This window comes from Anopheles stephensi, chromosome 2 (assembly GCF_013141755.1).
Source record: "Anopheles stephensi strain Indian chromosome 2, UCI_ANSTEP_V1.0, whole genome shotgun sequence".
Lineage (NCBI taxonomy): Eukaryota > Metazoa > Arthropoda > Insecta > Diptera > Culicidae > Anopheles > Anopheles stephensi.
This window is the reverse complement of record NC_050202.1, coordinates 11619568-11640329: the sequence shown is the minus strand read 5'-3', so window position 1 is coordinate 11640329 and position 20762 is coordinate 11619568. Positions and strand designations below refer to the sequence as shown.

Genomic DNA, 20762 nt, shown 5'->3' with positions numbered 1-20762 from the left:
TTATTTATCAACTCAAACTTTTTTTAATCATAATTGAACGACTTGGCCTTATTGCTTACCAAAACCTGTTTATCATCATACAATAAAATATTTAAAATAATAATTATACAATACAAAAACATACGAAAGTTTTTTTCTAGTTTTGTTATCTGGTATAATAAATATCTTTATTCAAGTTTCATTCCACGCCATTCCACGCCATCAATTCTTAATGGTTCACCATTTTCTTGAAAAATCCTACCGGATCGGGCAGATAGCTGCCTGCCTGCGGTAGCAGATTGTGGAACTTCTCCTTCAGCGTCGGTTCCGCCGGTTCAACCACAGCGACAACCGGTGCGACCGGTGCCGGCACGGTGTACGGCACCTGTACCTCCTCCGGCTCGTTGTACGGCACCGGGAAGGGCTTCTTGTTGAACACGTACCGCTTGTACGGTACCTCGCGGATCTCCTCCACCTCCTTGATCACCTCGATGTGCTTCTCGACCGGGATGTGCTTGATCTTTTCCACGTGCTTGATCACCTCGTACGGTACCTCGACCTTTTCGATCACCACCTTCTCGATCGGAACTTCGCGTATCACCTCAACCGGCCGCTCGACCACAACCTCCTTCGTGACGGGCACATGCTTCACCACCTCCACCTCCTTCTCCACCTCAACGTGCTTCTCCACCGGGACGCGCTTGATGACCGCTTCCGGTACGTGCTTGATGATTTCGCCCTTGGTGCGTTCGATCTTGGGGATGCTGAACGGGACCTTCTTGATGTGGGGCACCGGTACCAGCACCGGCACGTTGATGTCGTGTGTGGCGATCGACGCTTGGAGCAGCGCTCCTAGCGAGCAGAGAACGAGCATCTAAAATGTAGGAAATGTTATAGTTAGTTTCGAAGAGTTTTAAACCTCTGACTGGAGTGTGTTGTGCTTACGAGCTTCATTGTGCGTGTTCGGTTCGATGGGTTGTAGATGAATGGTGTGCTACTGTTGGGCTGACGTTCGCTTTTATAGAAATGTCGGTTCGAGCCGCCGAAGGATGGAATGCGTGAGTCCCAACTTTCTCTTCCCTTCTGTCTGTCTGTCACTAACGGGAAAAACAGGGTGGCTTGTGACCGACCATATGGCCAGCAAGGTTGGTGCGATTCTTTGGAAGGGTTGTGGGTCATAAGAGAACCGGAAATCAAGCATTGCTGAATCATGACTATGAAGAGACATAGAATTCTTGGTCTTCAAGAATTTCAGCCCTGAGTTGCTGATGGGCTTCTCTATAATATGAAGTTGCCGAAGCAATGGGTGATCGATCCTTGCTAGTTACAGAGATACAATTGCAATAAAAAATCTCCACCTTCCTATCCATTCACAGCGTCTAAGATCGGACTAGACATCGTGCACATGCAGGCAATGTCCGGACACGACATCGACCAGATGAACGAGATGCAGCTGGAAAAGATCATCAACACGGTGAGCGTGTTTTACCGCGTCACCCCCAAACACAAGCTAGCGATCGTGAAGGCACTCCAACAGAACGGCCACATCGTGGGCATGACGGGCGACGGAGTTAACGATGGTGTTGCGCTAAAGCGGGCCGACATTGGTATTGCCATGGGCAAGAACGGTACCGACGTGTGTAAGGAAGCGGCCGACATGATCCTGGTGGATGACGATTTCCATACGATCATGTAAGTTTTAGGGGAGGAATTCCTTCTCTTTGCTGGCAATCCAATTGAAACGCGTCCCTCTAATTTCAGTGCCGCAATCGAGGAAGGCAAAGGCATCTTCTGGAACATTCGCAACTTTGTGCGCTTTCAGCTAAGCACATCGATTGCGGCCCTCTCGCTGATCGCACTGTCCACGCTGATGGGCATCTCGAATCCGCTAAATGCGATGCAAATTCTGTGGATTAACATCATCATGGATGGACCACCGGCCCAATCGCTCGGCGTCGAACCGGTCGATCAGGACGTGCTGAAGCAGAAGCCACGCAACGTGAAGCAACCGATGATCTCGAAATCGCTCATCATCAACGTACTGCTGTCGGCCGGCATTATCATCCTCGGTACGCTGTGGGTGTTCCAGCGCGAAATGGCGGACGGGACGGGTGTAACGAGCCGTGACACGACCATGACGTTTACCTGCTTCGTCCTGTTCGATATGTGGAACGCGCTCAGCTGTCGATCGCAGACGAAGAGTGTGTTTCAGGTTAGTAATGATCAATTTAAAAAAAAGAAATCCAACTGTTTTTCCAGACTAATTGCGATTTGTTCTCCGTAATTAAAGATCGGACTCTTCACGAATCGTATGTTCCTGTTGGCGGTCGGTTTCTCGCTGCTCGGCCAACTGCTCGTCATCTACTTCCCACCGCTGCAGATGGTCTTCCAAACGGAAGCCCTGTCGGCGATGGATCTGCTCTTTCTCGTGTCGCTCACGTCGAGTGTGTTCATCGTGTCCGAGCTGAAGAAGTGGTTCGAGCGCACCATGGAACGACGAATGTACCGCAAGCGTACCGAGCTCGACTTTGTATGACAAACAGCTCCCAAAGATGCTGGAAGATTGCACAAGGACTAAAGTAAAGAAAACAAAAACTATTTACCGACCGAGAGGGCGCATCCGAGAAGCGAAATGGGCGGAATTGTCGGTTGCGATTGCGGCTGCTACTACCAACTTCAAACCACGCTACTACCACCGACGACGGACGGACGAACGGCGACGATGAGGACGTCAACCGAACCAACAGTAAATCAACCGGGAACCAACGACGAGTGACGATCGACGATCAAACTTCGGGTTTTGAAAGTGGGCTTGTGAACGTGGAGTGCGTTTGTTTTTGGACAGTTTTATTTCGACTCCTTTTGGAACAAACTATTGCACCTACCTACACCACTACTACTATTGTTGTAAACGAAACACTATTTAACTAAACAACCAACCAACCAACCAACCAATCATGCCATAAGCCGACAAGCACTGGATCCTTCAAATGAGGATCGTACCAGCAGAGAAAGGAAAACGGCCAAGAGTCTCAAACGATCCAAAAAAAATGGAGCGGATTTTTGTTTAATAGTGCTCAACAACCATAAGAAAAGCTATTAACACTATGCAGACACGGGAACAAAGTGGTACCAGAATTGTGTGGCTCGCGGTTGGACACCAGCTGGAGAGAGAATAACAGACAATGGCTAGGCGTAAATTGATTTCTGTAACACGCTGTTCTCTTCTATTTGTGCTTCCCAGATATTTTTGAACTCGTCCCAAGATTGTTGGACGATTTCCCAACCCAAGTTCGAATCTGTCTCACGGGTAACTGACACTTTCCCAAATATTTCTGAACCGTTCGTTTGCGCGTATCTTTGCGCCTTTGGACTAGATTCAAAAATACATGTGAAAAAACGTCGAAAACCCAAATTCGAAAAGAGATGGGAAATTGTCAATAAGCTATGGGACGGATTCAAACACATCTGAGAAACAGTTTAAAAAAAACGTTATAAAAACACAACAAAGGGACGCAAAGTTATTTAGTGCACCGCTTATACTTCGTTTTTTTTTGTAAACTTTTACCCCTCCTTTGTTTTACTACTTTCCCGTTTTATGTGCAAAGCTCTGCGATAGCTTCAGTTAAATTAGTTAGCTATTTCTATGGAAGCAAAACACACAAAGGAAACCAATTAGCTGATTCATGCTCAAACTCAACACAATCTCGCTGTATTTTATAGTGACTGTTTTAGTGCCTTTCTGTTACTAGCTTACTAGCTTTCGGAAGAGAGAGGGGGAAGCTTTCTCCGTTTTAGTGACCCAACTTGGACGCTCCATCAATATGCAACGGGCGGTATGCCTTTGATTTCTCTTCATCTTAGAGTAATGGATTAGTTTCCTGTTTTTATTATTATAAATACATTGTACAAGGAACCGAAGAGCGAGTGAGAAGAATATAAGAACGAGTTGTACAGCTAGGGCTTATCATTCTTCCTTCAAACTATTCAGTTAAGTATTACTAAGAGAGGAAAAGGCCTAGGTACGGTACTGGTGTAGTAGCCTAAGTATTTAAAACGATAAGGTTCAGTTCAGTAAAAAAAATAGAGTAAAGAGGCAAGCTGTGAGGGGAGTCAACAGCAATCGCCTGCAGCTAAAACAGACGGGCAGACGCTGACACCGGACGCGCCTGAAGGCTGTGCATTCAGTGACTATAACAAAAGGGTACTACATAAAGAAGCAGAAGAAGTTGAAGAAGATGAAGAAGCATGAGATAAAACAAAAACTGTAAGTTGTAACCATTTTGATTTTATTTGTGTTTTTTTTTCCTTTTTTATTTATTTTTAAATGCTTATTTCATATGTTTTAAGCTTTTTATCGCTTTTCTCATATTATATATGATTTATTATATATTTTATTTTATTATTATCATACTTTTCTGTCAATCTTTGTTTCTACCTGCTACTTGTACATGCGCGAATCGTTCGGTATGTAATCGTTTAAGTAATCTTGTGATATAACGGTAACCACCTTACACATCGTCACTACTGATTTATCTAACTTGGGCGCGGAATGTGATGGCAGGTGTGTGAACGGAGGGGACGCAACCAAAACCCCTTACGACCACCACCATTAGCTATGTCGGTGTGCGCTCTTGTAACCTTTCTCGTGTAATCTATGTGTGACAATCGCCAGACGGAATGTGAACCAGCGGGGAGGGTCGTGGTGTAGAAGAGATCCGGTTCCGGGGTAAGGTACAAACCCGAACCGGCTATTTGTGCTTCTGCTTTTGTCGCATTTTTTCCCGCCTAAGTACCGGGACTCTCCAGAACGTCTGCCAGTGGAAGCTTTTGGAAAGAGAAAGCTGTGGACCCCTGTCAATAAATGTGGGTCGGTAGCAAATATCCCAATGTCATTACGAGCTGTTGTTGCAAATATTTCCTATTTTATTAGCATTATTTTTCAGCCTATGCAGCCTTTTAACCCTATCCGGCACACTATGGTCCCCGATATGAATTGAAACTTACGCCTATGTTTCGACTATCCACAAAATCCTCACTACAAAAACTAAACTAAACGCTTTAAAAATTAAAAAAATCCAACCGAAAACTCAAGCTGGCCACTTACTAACAAACAAGGAGCAGGAAAATTAAGAAGAAGAAAAATAAAACATATGAAGTTGATCGAAAAAGTCGGAAGTCTTCTAAAAGGGGGACGGGACGGATCTGTAAAACAAGGAAGAGTAAAGTAAAGGATGAGGTGTGTAGCCACCGAAAACCAAACCAAACAAAACCAACCAAAAACCTCGATCGGCGCAGAATCAACAAGAACAACCAGGTTGAACCAAGCGAACAACAGTCTTTTGCGGAAACAATACAAAGTTGAATGTGCAATATCTTCTAGCATGAAATGGGAGCATGAAGGGAAGGTGAAAAGTGAAACATGAAGTAAAAATGAACCACGAACAACACAAGAAGGAGGAAAGAAGGAAACCAGGGAGCATGGTTAAATCAACACAATAAAGCGCGTGCGTTAAACATGCCCTCGTGGATCTATAAAACGAGACGCAGGAAAGGAAGCAATGATAGCATTTGAAAAACGATATGAAACCATCAAAGGCAGCAGCACACTCATTAAGTCGTGCACCATTCACGCCTGTTCGCAGGATTTTCCTTTTTGCCTAATGGGAAAGCAAAACCATCATCATCATCATCATCAAATGAACGCTAATGAACGCTTACCCAACTACACACATTGCTTGCTGAATGCTACAGAGTGTGTAGCGTCCCATCTCGTAGGGGAAAAAAAAGATAGAACTAAAGGCCGGAACTAGAGAACGGAACCATCATGCAAATCAATGCACCCCATTAGTGTGCCCATCATCATCATCACCACCACCAACACCAACGCAACTAGCACATCATACCATCATCATTCACGCACGCACTAGAGCAGGCGCACCTGACGATCGATTTCGAATTTGGCTTTGGACATTGCGGAGGCATCAAAAAGGGACGAGAGACTTAGATAGCAGTTGTTTTCATAATTGGTGAGAATTTTCTTTCTTCAAACGACTTCCTCCCATCACTATACACATCACAGGCGGCACGATCACAGAACCAAACACGTGAAGCTCACACATTATAAGTATGCGAACGAAACCGATCGTACTCATCACTCATGACATATCATACACAACGGTACCAAACGACACACCCCTAGCACAAACACAAATTTTCATCTTACGGAGAACCGCTTGAGCAGCACTGTTGTCACATTTAGATTAGTTTCACCTGGGCGAAAATGTGTAGTATGAGCAACGCGGAGGAACAGTAACGTGGAACGCGTTCCGTGTCTCTACTTGGATTTTAATGCCGCACGTGACTGTATAACCAACTCACCAAGCAAATAGCTGAGTCTTAAGATGAGCACTAAAGGATTTTTTGTATCTAAGATTGTTCTAGAACCTTTGGAAAACAGTTTTCTTAAAGGCTGCCCTTATTATTTAGCTAGGTAATTATGAGTTTCTGGTTTAATGGGTGAATTAGAACTTGCCCTCTGAACCCCTATTTTGTTTGGATTGATTCCAACCATTTTTCTGAGGTCTCGTACAGGCGCGATACAGTTGTTGGCGAAAAAAATCTAAAGTGATACATAGCCCAAGTTTTATAAAACTCACAGTACACGATGCACTTCCAGTCCCACCAAACACTAAGCATTATCTTGCTGGTGGTTAATCCTGAGTCCAGCGAGATTCTTCGAACTCTGAATACATTTTTTTCTGTGTGTAATTCTCCAATTTTCTTTCACGACCCAATATTTTATCGGCTTTTTTGGTCACAGATCGTCTGGACCGTTACAACCGACCGATCATTTTCAATAGTAAATATAGTCAAGCATGGAGGCGTGAGAACAACTCCTATCTTCTTTGAGGAAGTGAAAGAGCATCACGTATTGCTGCTCTTCAGATGTCTCACTCAAGAACCAAAAGAGGCAACACCTATGGTTCCATGGAATGGTCCGCTGATTGTTTCATACACCTATTTTCCCATGTCAAATCAGTATAACATCGATTTTAAAATATGGGAACTACTTTCTTGATGACCTTTTATTCCTCTTATAATACAAAAACATGCACAGATTTGTAGAGACCCATGCAGAAGAGACCACTATAAAGGTTTCGGTGAGTAGGATAAGTCACGAAAGCGGCACCGGAACAACCAAAAGTCACTAATTTGTCGTCTAAAAATTCGGAAAATAAACTATTTAGTAGTCTCCCCTTTTTGTTCACCTCCTGAGTTTAATTCTCCTGTCCAAAAACCCATCTTCTTCACCAAACATCCTAATAATCAGTATTGCATTCCGTTTTCATTACCATGTAAGGCTCATGCTCATTAAAACCGATCAAACTAACGATAGCGATTATTTAATAACCAGCTTACCTTACTTTTGTGAGCGAATAAAGCAAGCATGGTAACCCCTTACCAAAAAGATAATTGGAAACATTTGAAAAACTAACAAATAAACACAGCACGAAAATTATCAAACCAATGGGCATAAAACTAAACACACGCGTGCGTGCGGTAATAGCAGTAAGATAGTAACGTTAAACGCATAACCTTTAGCGAAGAGAGATTAAAAGGCCAAGCGAGCTGAGCAGTGCAGAACAACCCCCCCAATCAATGAAATGGAAGGTACATAACACTATTTAACATGAAGCTAACAATCATGCATATTTATCGAATGTAAGCAACACTATTTATGGGCTAGCCGGGCGGAGGTTTGCTCCGGAAATTTTCCGACCATACGTCGGAACAAACATAAACTATGAACTTACATGTATGGAATGGATATTTAATGAGCAGGCAGCAAAGGTGGCCGATTGCAGCAGAATTAATTTATATTTAAAAAAGGAAAGAAGGTAGCATAAATTACAACTCAACTTGGTTTTCTCAATCCCCAGCAACGACCGGGGGACATTTGAATTGAACGCATTCATCGTTTGCGTGCTGTGTATTTAAGAAATGATTAATTTTGTAAGGACGTGAAATAAACTCGTGAAATCACTTAACCACAATAACATTAAGCTAACGACACGTGCGCCGTTGTAAGCAGTGGCGGTAATAATTTAAATGGAAAACCAACGGTTTTAAGACACAATAACGGTTTTTTTCTTTGGTTTTGCGTGGAACCGATCATGCACGGTTGCTGAAACTTGATACAATATTTATCGGTAAGCACCGGTTGTATTGCCGGACATTAAACAAAAAACAAACAAACAGCAAAAGAAACACACACACACACACACACTCACATAAACAAAAACCTAGTTCGTGTTACGCTTAAATGTTTAAATGCGACGTCTTGTGAAAAAAAAAACAATGGAATAATCAGAACAATAGAAAGATGTTTCCTCCGTGAAAAAAAATTGCGTGTCCGTGCAACACGTGAAAGATAATTGTAATAAAAGAGGAACTCATACTTTCATGGAAAACAAACTTTAGAGAAAAAGGAAAAACTGAAGGACAAAAACGAACAGCAAAAGGATAAGGAAGGCGGGATCGGAGACAATTTGAGGACGGACGGAACGATTAATGGAACACACTACTTACACAGTGTTTGAAGAGCATGGAAAGGATGTGAACTGGCAACAGAACCCCAAACTTGATGCAATAAATGGCACGTACCGAATAATGGGATATGTGTTTAGTATGCTTACCTTAATGTCAGAGACCATAGGGATCTATTGGAAGACTTTCAAAACAGCACATCAGCAATCTGTTTTGTGAGATATCTTTCAGCTGGCCTTACCCATTGAAAGGCATCAACTTCACTTGATCCAGCCCTTGAACTCGCAACACTCCTCTACGCCTATTGTCACTTTTTTGACCTTCCGATTTCCGATACAGGTCCGATTGGTTCGTCCTCGTCAAAAGGTCCCGATCTAACGTATTTGAAAAGACCTGGGGCATCATAATTGGTTACTCTCAGCATTTCTGAAGGATCTGGACGATCGCAGATTGAAGTTTCGATACAATTTCTTGGTCCAGCAGTAGATTTTTCTCAAATAAAACCGGCTAGCTATATTCTCTTCCAGTCGAATTGCATAACCGGAAGAATTTGCTGTTAAAAAGATTTAAAGCGCAGTCATCACCTGAACATTAAACGGGCAAATCAAATTCTCTCACAAACGACCACTCGACCCGAAATCACACCAACGAACCCTGCATTTACATTGCTCGGAAGCATTCACCACCACGCTATAAACACACCCGAAGCCGCACGTCAAATTACCGCTGTTTGCAATTCACGGTAGCGAAGCCGGGAAAAAAGAACGGAAAAAGGTCGGTGGAAAACTGTCTGCGGTTCGCTGTTTTGTTGGAAAATCTGTTGCATGTTTTAAGTGTGAACGAGTATTCTTACCTTCGCATTTCGTTGCAAAAAAAACCCAAACTGCGGAGATTGTTACCGTAAAGTTTAGCGGAACCACGAACAAAGGAAAACTCCATTTTAAAGTGTTGTCTATCGCTGGCGCCGCCGCCTACTACTGCAACCAAACAAAGAAGGGGCGAACAGTTTGTGAGGTTTCCTTTAGGTAAGCGCGGCTAATTAAATTAGTAGCTGCCGGTGGAAAGTGGTGCCAGTTGCGCGTGTCTCGAGAGTCGGGTGAAAATATTCTTGGTGAAACCGTTTCAACAAGCAGTGGACAAAATGGACGTTTGGCTACCGTTGGAATCTAACCCTGAGGTAAGTTTCCGAGAGCGTGTTGCTGGTGGGATGGTGGACTCTTGCTAATATCCTTCCTCCCCAGGTGCTGACCAACTATATGGTGAAGCTGGGTGTATCGCCCCTGTGGAGTATCGTTGACATCTACGGCATGGATGATGAGCTGCTCGATATGGTTCCGAAACCGGTCAAATCGTTGATCTTTCTGTTCCCCTGCTCCAAAGCGGTAATGTTGCTGAGGAACCGTTTTCCACGCCACGCGTGTTTTTAACATTCTTATCACCTTCTTCCTTTCTCGATTCAGCATGAAGAGTATCGTGCCAAGGAAGATGAGGAACTGAAGGCCAAAAACGTCGAGCATCCCAAGAGTCTGTTCTTTACGCGTCAGTTCGTTCACAACGCCTGCGGTACGATTGCCGTGATTCATGCCATTCTTAACAACCCGGACATTGAGATTGAGGAGGGCAGTGTGCTGAAGAAGTACTTTGACGGTGCCAAAGACCTATCGCCCGACGATCGTGGTGAGCTGTTGAACAAAAACGTTGACCTGAAGGCAACGCACGAAGAGAACGCGCAGGAGGGTCAGACGGCCACTCCCAACATCAACGATGCCGTGTACCATCACTTCATCGCGTTTGTGGAGGTCGAAGGTACGCTGTACGAGCTGGATGGCAGGAAGAATTTCCCGGTCGCACACGGTAAAACAACGCCGGAAACGTTGCTGAAGGATGCGGTCCAGGTTTGCAAAAAGTTTATTGAGCTGGATCCGTCCGAGGTGCGCTTCACGCTGCTCGGACTCGTACCGACACAGTAGAGCTGTACCGGAAGCAAGGGACAAAATTTCGCTTTTAAATGCTTTGAAGCTGAACTGAAATATAGAAGCGAAGAGGAGAGCTTTTTGAATAACACCGCCATACCACCATAGCAGCGCGCGTTCCTTTGGAAATAATTAGCAATAAAATCTCATCATGCATGTGCTTTTCATGTACGTCATTGTTGTCTAAGCAACAGGAGGACAGGTTCGTTTTGTTTTATTTCGTCGGCATTCCTATGGGTGGAAAATTCGATCGCACAAAGTACTCGCCGATGGCCATTGCAACTGAGTTCGGATTTCCGCTCGGAAGGCTCGGCATAACGGACGCATCCGCTACGAACAAATTGTGCACGCCATGCACACGCAGATCGACCGATGACACGACCGAATCCAGATCGGAATGTCCCATCCGGCACGTCCCCACAGGATGATAGATTGTGTGCGTGACGGATCGAACGTAGCACTCCCAGTACGCATCACTATCGAACGGTAGCATCGAGCAACCGGGGAACGGTCTTGGATTAAACTCTAGGCCTACTTTTCTCGCTGCCGGTTGTTGTGTGATCTTTTGCAGCAAGCGTATTCCTTTGATGAGAACGGTGACATCATCTTGCGAGGCCAGATAGTTTGGATCGATAACTGGCGTGTCCCGTACATTTGCGCTTTTTAGAACGATTTGACCCTTGCTCTTTGGGTGTAACAGTATTGGTAAAACCGTAACGGCTGGCTGTCCCATACGCAACAGCGGTTCATAGTAATCGTCCCATACGGAATCTTGTAGGTTCAGAATTTTCCGCAAGTGTACACCACCATCAGAAGTTAGACCGGCCGGAAGTACCATAAATTGCAGGTCGCTCGTGTAATTACTATCCAGCGATACAAATCCGACCGCTTCACAACCACCGAACGACAGTGACGATTGGCGATGGTTGCTGGTGAAGTAGTTCCAAACATTCGCCGGATGAACCAAATCAACCGGATGCAGATTAAGCGAGTTCTCGATTAAAAGCAGCTCCGATCCCGTACCGATGTGGTCTTGTAGGTTTTTACCAACATGTGGCAGGTCGACAACCGTATCAATACCCAGCTTCTCCAACTCCTTCCGAGGCCCAATGCCACTGTGAAGCAGCAGTTTAGCCGATCCGACCGTTCCCGCTGCTAAAATGATTCCTTTTCGTGCGTTTACCAAAAAAGGTGTTCCACCTGCGCGGGAAACGAGCAAACTTCTGGCAACACCTTCTTGAACCGTTATTTTTTCCACCAAACTGTTTGTCATTCTTGTGTGTCCGTTTCGCTGGGCGGTTTCGTAAGCGTGGGCCGTTGTCCATCGTTTGCCGTGTCGTGTTGTAAGGAAGGGTTGGAAAAACTCTTCCTCTCCGAACCCGAGGCTTTTGGCAGCGTCGATAAACACGGTTCCCAGCTCGGTGGTAAACCCGCGTTCCACATTCGACCATAGATCGTGCTCGAAAAACTCCAGAAATCGGTCTAAATCTTGGGCACGTTCAAACCAATCAGAAAAATCCTTCCTTTCCGCCTTGTAGTGAATCATGTTGTTAAGCATGTGGGTTCCACCGACAGTTTTACCTAAAATTGTTCAACATTTTAGCAGTCCAAAAAGGTTTAATAGAGCCGGCTTATACTTACCCATAGGCCAACGGCTACGATTTTCGTTCATAGCCCAGCAGGATTGTGTCTGAGGTTCTGTAACGTACTGCCAATCGTACTGTGTGCCGTGCACTAAGGGCAAAAATAGTGGAATGTCCATTAACCCGTTCCACGTCGGACCAGCTTCCACGATGAGCACACTTTCGGAAGGAATACTTGTGGCAATCCAGGAACCGGCTGTTCCGCTTCCAACGATGATATAATCATACTCGGAAGGTGTCTGTGCCGTTCGTTGGTCAGTTAAATAGGCTGCATAGAAACACAGTTTGAATGCACAAGATGCAACGAACACTCCGATGGCATAAAAGCCCACAATGAAATAGTAATTGAATAAACTGAACAGCATTTTAACGCATAACAGGGAAATAAAATTCAGAACCGACCGGCACACAAAACAACCTGTTGTTTGGTTTTTAAAAACGTCAACAAGGCCTGACAACTGACATTCTTTGAAAAATCATCGAAAATCGATGTTTTTAATCTCCAAATTTCCTGCCAGGTAATCTGCTAATTTCCACGCAAGAGCAGTTTTTTTTTTATTAATTTGCTTAAGAAACAAAGACAATCCGTAGTATTTTTTCTACATTTACAAACCGATCTGCTAAAGCAAATGTATCAAAAATATTATTTGTCCGGTAGTGAATTTCATCGAATTTCGATGCCTTTTAGTGCCAAATGTTTGACAACGCACACCCCGCTCTATACACCTGGGCATCAGGCAATCTTCCCCTGATTGCACACACCTTGAAGCCGGCGGTGGTATACCGTCATCGGGTTTTGTGTTGCATTCATTATTGTGAAATAGTTTAGCTAGATTAGATAGAGTTCTGTTATTTTTTAAATTTCTACCAAAGTGCACCATGGGACAGCACGTATCCCGCACCGATTTCGAATGGACGTACACCGAGGAACCGCACGCAAGCCGGCGAAAACTGATCCTGGAAAAGTATCCCCAGATTAAGAAGCTTTTCGGGTACGATCCACAATTCAAATGGGTAGCGAGTGCGATGGTCCTCACCCAGCTAGCGATGCTGTTCGTCGTGCGGGATCAATCGTGGAAGATGGTGTTCCTGCTAGCCTACTGTTTCGGGGGCGTAATTAACCATTCGCTAATGCTGGCGTGCCATGAAATAGCTCACAATCTTGCGTTTGGGCACGCGCGACCGATGGCGAATCGGTTGTTTGGCTTCTTTTGCAACCTTCCGATCGGGTTACCGATGTCCGTATCGTTCAAGAAGTACCATCTCGAGCACCACCGCTATCAGGGTGACGAAGTGATCGATACCGATCTGCCCACGTACCTCGAGGCGAAGCTGTTCTGCACGACAGTGGGCAAATTTTTCTGGGTCTGTCTGCAGCCCCTGTTCTACATCTTTCGGCCACTGGTTGTGAATCCGAAACCGCCGCAAAGGCTGGAACTGGTAAACGGGGTCATACAGCTCGCGTTCAACACGATCATTGTGCAGTATTTCGGCTGGAAGGTGATGGTTTATCTGATCGTCGGTTCGCTGCTGGCGATGGGCCTGCACCCGGTGGCGGGCCACTTCATCTCCGAACACTACATGTTTGCGAAAGGGTTCGAAACCTACTCGTACTATGGTCCGCTGAACTGGATCACCTTTAACGTGGGGTACCACAACGAACATCACGACTTTCCGGCCGTGCCCGGCCGGTTGCTGCCGGAAGTGAAGCGAATTGCGCCCGAATTCTACGACAACATCCCGCAGCACACGTCCTGGACGCGGGTGCTGTACGATTTCATCACCGACCCATCCATCGGACCGTACGCTCGTATCAAGCGTAAAGCACGCGGACTGGATTCGTAAACCAGATATTACCAGGTGAGTTCCGTTCCGTACCATTCATAGCTGCGTCTAACGGTGCCACCTGTGCCGCCGGGTGCAGTGATTGATTGTTCAATCAGTGGCTGGCACCACATTATCTGTCGCGTTATCGACATTGCCGTTGCCGCTCTTAATGTATCCGAGTAGCTGTTGTAGACTTAGCGATGGGCAATGCGATTAGCTTGCCCATAACCATAAGCTTGTCACGCGATAGCGACCGACCGCCAAGGTCCCCCACAATGAGAGCAACAACAAAACACGAACTAAAAGAAGCAAAAAAGATAATGCTTAGGCCTGTTAGTCTCTTATCACCACCACCACCACCACCGAATCCATGTGAAAAATGGGTATCAATGAACAGAACCGATAGGTTAGGGCGCTGAGGGAGGGGTGTGTGGGTCGATGAGTCTTTTGTGCAAACAGTTCCGGCTCGTGGCCCCAAAATTTATGATCCCTTCCAATGAGCAATCGTTCAGCGTTTCGTTCGCTGCATACGATTACGTTAGGCGCATACTAATTGATTTGATTGGGAGCCCCGAGTACCGCAGCATAACTGTGCTTATTTCGGAGAAATGAAGGTTTATGTCATCAAACAATCGATGGGTCGGTTGATGAAGAGCATCGATTCATGGGACCCGCATAACGATGTCTGCGGAGCACTCTAATGTGGCCTGCAGAGACCTCGAAAGACTTATTTTAATCAATATCATATTTACTTATTTGTAATTTTGGTAGTAATGGGAATAAGTTTACCTGTTGCTTAAGGCTTCAAGTTTAAAATTCTTGTGAACGTCGCGGAGGTCAGTTGAGAGTCTCTTCAATTGACGACCCGCTTACAGTCGATAAGATATTTTTCCGCAAGCGCCGTCAGACGCGATTGTAACACATACGGCTTTGGTTTGGTCATGGATGGTGAGTTCCGCATAACATTCTGTCCATATTGTCGTGAACTTGCTTCACCGCATGAGTCTTGGACACCTAGATATTGGGATTCAAAACGATACAGCTTACAGTCAATAAACCCTCAATCCTATCATAAATTTCTGCTGTTTTTCAACGGTCAAAAATCAAAATCAGAGTCCAGAGTCTTTTTGAAGATGATTGAAATCTCTACTCGGTTATAGCCAGTCATTAGGATTCGCCTCACTATTTCCATTCGTTTTGGGATTAAACTCAAAGCAAATCTTAGACATCTTTAAATGCAGCTCTTTGACTGATGCGGTCATAACTTGCTCACAGCGCCTTCGTCTTCCAATCGACTTTGCCGGCCGTTCTGGCGGGCGCATCTAAGCCTCCATCTCAGTTTGGACCTACCACGCCTCCTCTGTCCATGGGTCACCGGAGCCTGCCGAGTCTACTGCGCTGCACGATGTTGAGATCATCGTGGCTATGCTGCCATATACGGCTTTCAAATAAATGAAGAGGTGATAGGAATGGAGCTGCTGCTTTGGTAGATTTTTCATTTTGGAATCCTCTCTGATAGTTTCCAACTATCTCTTGAACGATCTCTTTAGCGATAACTGCTCCAACAAAATTTGATAAAGCTTTAATGTAGTGGCTGTACACCAAAAAGTTATTAAAGAGCATGATGGATGGATCAGTTTCTTCATTTCTGGGCTCCAGAATGTTGAGTAATTAATCAATTAATGGTCCGGTATTGCAATTGCAAAGGCAAAGCTTTTGTCCACCTAATTCTAGCAATTTACGTCGCAACTAATGAGTTCGTTCCTATAGGGATCGAGTTCGACCCTTGGGTGGGTTCGGGTCGACTCGTAGCGACCCATGGATTCGACCGAACTCGTCAAATTCATTGGTAGACCCAAACTTGTTGAAATTAGGAATACGACCCGAATGATTCCGGTTCGCTTACGAATAGGTTCCCATTACTAGTAGCAACGTTGCCATTGTACTTGAAGTTTCGCAGACCGTTTGGTGTCCTAGATCCAGTGGCGGGTAAAGGGGGTTTGGAGGGGGCCCCTCTAACTGTGACTGCTTGTGTGAGTAAGACCAACAGGCTTTCTCTCGCCGACGAGGCCTCCCTAACCGACAAAGCTTGTTCCTCCACTGCCTCGACCCTTTGATCGGGGGATCGTATTTTGTAGACAAATTCCACGCACATTTATATATATTTACGGCATGCGCAAGGGCCGAAAATGGGAACTTCATTAGAGTCATCTCAACCATTTTCCAAAAGCTAGCCAACCCAATGTCTAGACCACCAGAAAGGTTCCTAATGTCCACTGGCGTCCGGTTGAGGTTTGAACCCGTTTTTCTGCTAACTGTGCGAAGAGACATTCGTTCGTTTAAAAGGTTGTTTTCACCCGGCTGATTCACTCTACCCTTCTCGTGACCACACATCTAGATATGTGTGCTGCTGGGTGGTAGTAATGATACGTTTGACACTCGACCCTACGCGCTTACCATACAGAGGAAGCTAATTATTTATCCAACGGGCCGCGACGGGAGTACAGAGCGCGCGAAGGAGTGCGAGTTGCGGTTCGCTATTATCGGAAAAGTAAACATGCAGCTGAGTTATCGTACGAGAGGGGTATGCGTCAGTGAATGATAAAAAAAAATCGCTCAACGTCTCGCCGTTTTATGGACCAACCTCCACTACTGGGGTGGAAAAGATAGCTGGGGTGGACCCGGTTACGGAATACAGGCAAACTGTGTATGATGGTGGTGGTGGCCCTAAAGGCTTCTCGAATTCTGCAACCGTACTTTAATTTGTTTTTTAAATTACGACTTATTTTCTCTTTTTCTGGTACGTTTCAGGTCTTTAACGAGTATATTAAACATCTTTTTTCCCGTTTGACAACGTGAGTGCGACGAATGTGTGTACGTGCGTGCGTGCGTGTATAGAACGATATAGAATATACATTCTCTACAACAAAAAAAGGATCTACCTTTCCTGCCATGGGCAGAAACACACAAAGCAACAGGCAAAGGACAAATTCATACAACCGGTAGCCTAAAACGAAATGGACTTTTTTGCTTATAAGCATTGATACAATGTTGATTAGATCGATAACACCGCCGAGTGTACTGCGGAAACAATTTGCTCTGGTGGGAGCAACAGGCACATCGCAGCCATCTAAAGCACCATCACCATGCACGCGAAATGTAAATCTTGATTTTTTTTGGGAAGTTAAAAAACAGAAACAAACGACGGCACTAGCAGAAGTATTAGCAAATACAACAATCGACTTAGCTAGTGTCGTCAGCGTGTGTTGTAAATTACTTCTACTAACGATAATTTTTTCGTTTATTTGAGCCTTTCTCTTACGGCCTTTGGTTCCGTAACACTCAATCTATTGCGCTTTTGTTAATTAAACTACACACACACACCTTACTGAAGTTCTTTTCCGGTTGCATTAATAGATAAACCAAATAAAAATGGCACTGATAAATGGCTAACATTTAAGTGTATGATAATGTAGGCTTAACGACACGTTCCTAAACGTTCGTTCATTGCGGCTGCCGATGAGCACAATGATTACAGTACAGGGAGCGATGAAACAAAACCACGAGCACGTGTTAACGGAAAATTGAGTTTTCCATTGCCTTTGGTGTATTTTTTAAATATATACCCATAAATATATGTTGTGCTTTTCCCATGTGCGTGAAAACAGTGCTTCACTCTCACGAGTTCAGTTGTTTGAAGCACGCATTACTTAGAGTTTGAGAGGATTTTTTTTAAATACATGTGTACACTAAGAAGCTGCATGATGGATGTTGTTGCTTGCGAGAGCGGCCGACGAAGCCGCCTAACCTATACTTGTACTATACTGTGTCAATAAAGCAATGATGAAAAGTGATCAATGAAAGTCGAAGCTTAATTGCTTGTAAGAACTAAAAAATATATTTATTTACAGTATATAGAGAGTGCTGTTCATCCTCCGGGCGACTGTGGCACCTGATGGGCTGTTCTTATGTGCCTGAGTAGATTTCGCTTCGCACTGTAAACCCGATGGCATTCGGTGCATTCGTGGAGTGTGCTGTCTTCGTGGATCTTCATATGCTCCACCTTCAGCGTTCTGTAATGCGAAAATGGAAACTCAAAATTAACCATCTAATCTCATCGAGCGACGATCGTATCGCATCTTACTCGTTGTTAAACTCTCGATCACAAATCAAACATTTGTGCTTCTGCTCCTTCGGCGTGTGCACCCGCTGCACGTGGATGGTTAGGTAAAACTTACGGCTATACATCCGGTTGCATATCGTGCAAGCGTGCTGCCGCTCGAAGTGAACCGCACGGTGCTGTTTGAGGCCCTGTATGCTGCTAAACTCGCTGTCACATTTTTCACACCGGTAAACGCGCTCCTGCGTATGAACGTTGAGATGGGCGTGCAGATTCGAACGATACACGAAAGCTTTCTCACAGTACGGGCACTGTTGGGTGCGTACGTTCAGATGCATCCGACGGTGCTCCGCAATGTTGTGCAAGTGTTTGCCACATATCGTACAATAATAGCGCTTCTTTTTTCGCTTTGCTTTACTACCGTTCGCCACTCCATCAATGTCATAGTTGCTGGCTTCATTGAAGATCGTTGCCTCAAAGCAGCTATCGTCCTCCTCCGGTGTTTGGAAAGTGTTTTCTTTGCTATTTAAATGCATGCGTTTCCCGATTGGTTCTATTTTGAGGCTGTATAATCGTGTGCTGGGGAACGCCATTGTTAATGTGTGTTTCTGTAGGCCGTTAATCTACAAGAAAAGAGAGTATTTTTCGATATATTCAAACAAATTAGGGAAAGCCGCTGCACTGCACATACCCAACACAAAATTTTGCTATGAAAATTGTTTGTAAACAAACCACACTCAATGACAAGCGGGATGACAGCTGGCGAGCGAAATTTGTATAAACCTTGAGAAGTGGGATTTCAAAAAAAGACGGATTGAGAAGTGATTTTCAGTACACAAAATGCATTTTTCTACTAGTTAAAATGTTTAATACTTGACTATTGCAGTTGTACAAACAATTGAAAGCCATACCCCGTTATCCTATCCAGTATTTAATCTCACTACATATCTTTTCACGCAGTTCTAGCAGGAGGTGCTACTTGTTTCACACGCTCCTCGACGGTAGCCTCCTTTTTCTCACTTCTCCTTCCGGTTAGGTGCGTTTTCTTGTGTGCTTTAAGATTGTCCTTCCGGTTAAACGCTTTCCCGCAGATGTCGCAGCTAAACGGCTTGTCGTTCATGTGCACCAACAAATGTTTCGTCAGTCGTGTTCTATGGAATTGGGAGATTAAACTTTAGTATGAATGCCGCAGTACGTTTAGTAAACGATAATACTGACTTTGTCAGGAAGAGCATATTGCAAACGGTGCACTTCTGCTTCGGTTCCTCGAAATGGATCAGCTTGTGGCGTCCGAGCGATGCACGATACTTGAACGATTTGCCACACACGGCACACATATGCGCTCGCTCGGTGGTGTGCGTTTCCCGATGCTTACTGCGGCCCGTAGTGCTCGGGAACTCCTTATCACAGAGATCACATTTGTACATCTTGTCACGCGTGTGCAGATTGATGTGATTTTTCAGATTGGAACTGTTGAGAAATATCTTCGGACAGTGCGGACACTGGTACGGTCGCTCATTATTGTGCCAGCGCATATGAGCTGCCATGTCGGTACGCGACACGCCACATATAGTACAGATTTTTGGCAACGTTCGGTGCCGTCTTTTCTGCTGCCCTGGTTGCTGGTTGGATGCTAATCGGTCTCCACTTTCTTTGGTTTGCTTTGGCCGTCCTCGTTTCTCGGTACTCGATATCGGTGGGCTTACTTCCTTCTCCGACCGTTGTGCGGCAGGTAGTTGCTCCGTAATTGCTGAACAGGTGGGTTGATCCGCCACAATGGCTATCGTTTCCGTTGGTGTACAGTTGAGATGATCTTGCACAATGATGAAATTTTCCTCTCCCGGCTGCAGGTGTATCTCGTCCACCACGATGTGTTCCTCGATCTGTTCTTCCTTCGGCACAACATTGTATTTGTGTTCCTCCGCATTTTCTTCGCGTTTTGTTTCCTGCTCGGGAAAGCAAATCTCGTACGGCGTATCGGATCGGGGCACCTCTTCGTACGCGATGCTTTGCTCCAGAAAGAGGCGATTGTGTCGGTGACAGTTTTCCCGAAACGTGTGCCATTCGTCGATACGCTTCAAGCAGTCGGCACAAATCAGTGGATCAAACGGGGTAGGATGTATCTGCAAATGCCGAAAAAGCAGTACGTTGCAGAAGGGAGGTTAGCTACTCAATGGTACGGTAAAACAAGCCGCACTTGAACCACTTACACTTATTGCTAAATACTGTTCAATGAGATCGTCCAGTGGTACGGTGGCTTCCTGATCGACGGCTAGCAACCGGTAGTTCGATATGCTGGCAAGTGTCGTGTCGTTAATCGTACATAATCGGCAAGTGTGTTCCATCTGGGTGGGAGATAGTTCGGTGAAAAATACAAGGCGCACAGCCTCCACAACTAAATTTAGGGTCCTATTGTTTTGATATTGTACTTTTATTGTGGTTCATTTGTTTACAAGCAACTTTTTATTGCATCCCAACAACCACCTGTCAACTGCGCAAGGTTAATACATGCATGGTAGTTTGTTTGAATATTTGTTTCTGTAAAAAAATGTATTTATTCTCGACGTTTTGCCCTATTTGGGTTAATTTGAATAAAAATCACATCTTATCTGTACTATTTTTCTACGAAATGCGCTTTGGTGATAATCTTTCACCCCGAAAAACTACTAA

General features: G+C 44.8%; 6 protein-coding genes across 10 annotated transcripts in view; 3 read left to right on the top strand and 3 right to left on the bottom strand.

Annotated features, from left to right (window-relative positions):
• The window catches only part of LOC118503994 (calcium-transporting ATPase type 2C member 1), a 62616-nt gene extending 54267 nt beyond the window's left edge, over positions 1-8349 (top strand). For 4 of the 5 annotated variants that reach the window (XM_036037941.1, XM_036037942.1, XM_036037944.1 and 1 more), the window contains exons 7-9: positions 1356-1671; positions 1741-2191; positions 2270-8349. In XM_036037941.1, coding sequence (XP_035893834.1) covers positions 1356-1671; positions 1741-2191; positions 2270-2515 — 1013 coding nt within the window. In that variant the 3' untranslated portion in view covers positions 2516-8349. The remainder of the gene's footprint in view (positions 1-1355; positions 1672-1740; positions 2192-2269) is intronic. The other variant, XM_036037945.1, reaches the window with a different exon arrangement.
• LOC118504004 (mantle protein-like) lies at positions 40-1057 on the bottom strand. The gene is made up of 2 exons (XM_036037960.1): positions 925-1057; positions 40-853 (listed from the first exon to the last, which is right to left on the bottom strand). Exons 1-2 carry the CDS (start codon positions 931-933, stop codon positions 209-211), a joined length of 654 nt encoding a protein of 217 aa, XP_035893853.1. The 5' UTR covers positions 934-1057; the 3' UTR covers positions 40-208.
• Positions 8350-9218: 869 nt separating the features above from the next.
• Positions 9219-10698, top strand: LOC118504006 (ubiquitin carboxyl-terminal hydrolase). Its single transcript, XM_036037962.1, has 3 exons — positions 9219-9706; positions 9771-9911; positions 9990-10698. Exons 1-3 carry the CDS (start codon positions 9671-9673, stop codon positions 10497-10499), a joined length of 687 nt encoding a protein of 228 aa, XP_035893855.1. The 5' UTR covers positions 9219-9670; the 3' UTR covers positions 10500-10698.
• Positions 10659-12582, bottom strand: LOC118503998 (glucose dehydrogenase [FAD, quinone]-like). The gene is made up of 2 exons (XM_036037949.1): positions 12144-12582; positions 10659-12083 (listed from the first exon to the last, which is right to left on the bottom strand). The coding sequence occupies exons 1-2, from the start codon at positions 12508-12510 to the stop codon at positions 10717-10719; spliced, it is 1734 nt and encodes a 577-aa protein (XP_035893842.1). The 5' UTR covers positions 12511-12582; the 3' UTR covers positions 10659-10716.
• Positions 12583-12862: 280 nt separating this feature from the next.
• Positions 12863-17826, top strand: LOC118503983 (sphingolipid delta(4)-desaturase DES1). Its single transcript, XM_036037927.1, has 2 exons — positions 12863-14005; positions 16784-17826. Exon 1 carries the CDS (start codon positions 13025-13027, stop codon positions 13988-13990), a length of 966 nt encoding a protein of 321 aa, XP_035893820.1. The 5' UTR covers positions 12863-13024; the 3' UTR covers positions 13991-14005; positions 16784-17826.
• On the bottom strand, positions 17590-20666 carry LOC118506255 (zinc finger protein 714-like). The gene is made up of 6 exons (XM_036043139.1): positions 20303-20666; positions 19311-20215; positions 19047-19243; positions 18784-18875; positions 18117-18715; positions 17590-18045 (listed from the first exon to the last, which is right to left on the bottom strand). The coding sequence occupies exons 1-6, from the start codon at positions 20435-20437 to the stop codon at positions 17901-17903; spliced, it is 2073 nt and encodes a 690-aa protein (XP_035899032.1). The 5' UTR covers positions 20438-20666; the 3' UTR covers positions 17590-17900.
• Between the last annotated feature and the right edge of the window lie 96 nt (positions 20667-20762).

What these genes read in the sequence shown, in the direction of transcription:
- LOC118506255 (XM_036043139.1), bottom strand. Translation starts at nt 20,437, where the DNA reads ATGGAACACACTTGCCGATTATGTACGATTAACGACACGACACTTGCC. An exon ending in AATATGCTCTTCCTGACAAA is followed by an intron (nt 19,244 to 19,310) that starts GTCAGTATTATC and finishes CCAATTCCATAG; the next exon opens with AACACGACTGACGAAACATT. An exon ending in GATCGAGAGTTTAACAACGA is followed by an intron (nt 18,046 to 18,116) that starts GTAAGATGCGAT and finishes TTCGCATTACAG; the next exon opens with AACGCTGAAGGTGGAGCATA.
- LOC118503998 (XM_036037949.1), bottom strand. Translation starts at nt 12,510, where the DNA reads ATGCTGTTCAGTTTATTCAATTACTATTTCATTGTGGGCTTTTATGCC. An exon ending in TCGTAGCCGTTGGCCTATGG is followed by an intron (nt 12,084 to 12,143) that starts GTAAGTATAAGC and finishes GAACAATTTTAG; the next exon opens with GTAAAACTGTCGGTGGAACC.
- LOC118504006 (XM_036037962.1), top strand. Translation starts at nt 9,671, where the DNA reads ATGGACGTTTGGCTACCGTTGGAATCTAACCCTGAG. An exon ending in CGTTGGAATCTAACCCTGAG is followed by an intron (nt 9,707 to 9,770) that starts GTAAGTTTCCGA and finishes CTTCCTCCCCAG; the next exon opens with GTGCTGACCAACTATATGGT. An exon ending in TGTTCCCCTGCTCCAAAGCG is followed by an intron (nt 9,912 to 9,989) that starts GTAATGTTGCTG and finishes TTCTCGATTCAG; the next exon opens with CATGAAGAGTATCGTGCCAA.
- LOC118503983 (XM_036037927.1), top strand. Translation starts at nt 13,025, where the DNA reads ATGGGACAGCACGTATCCCGCACCGATTTCGAATGGACGTACACCGAG.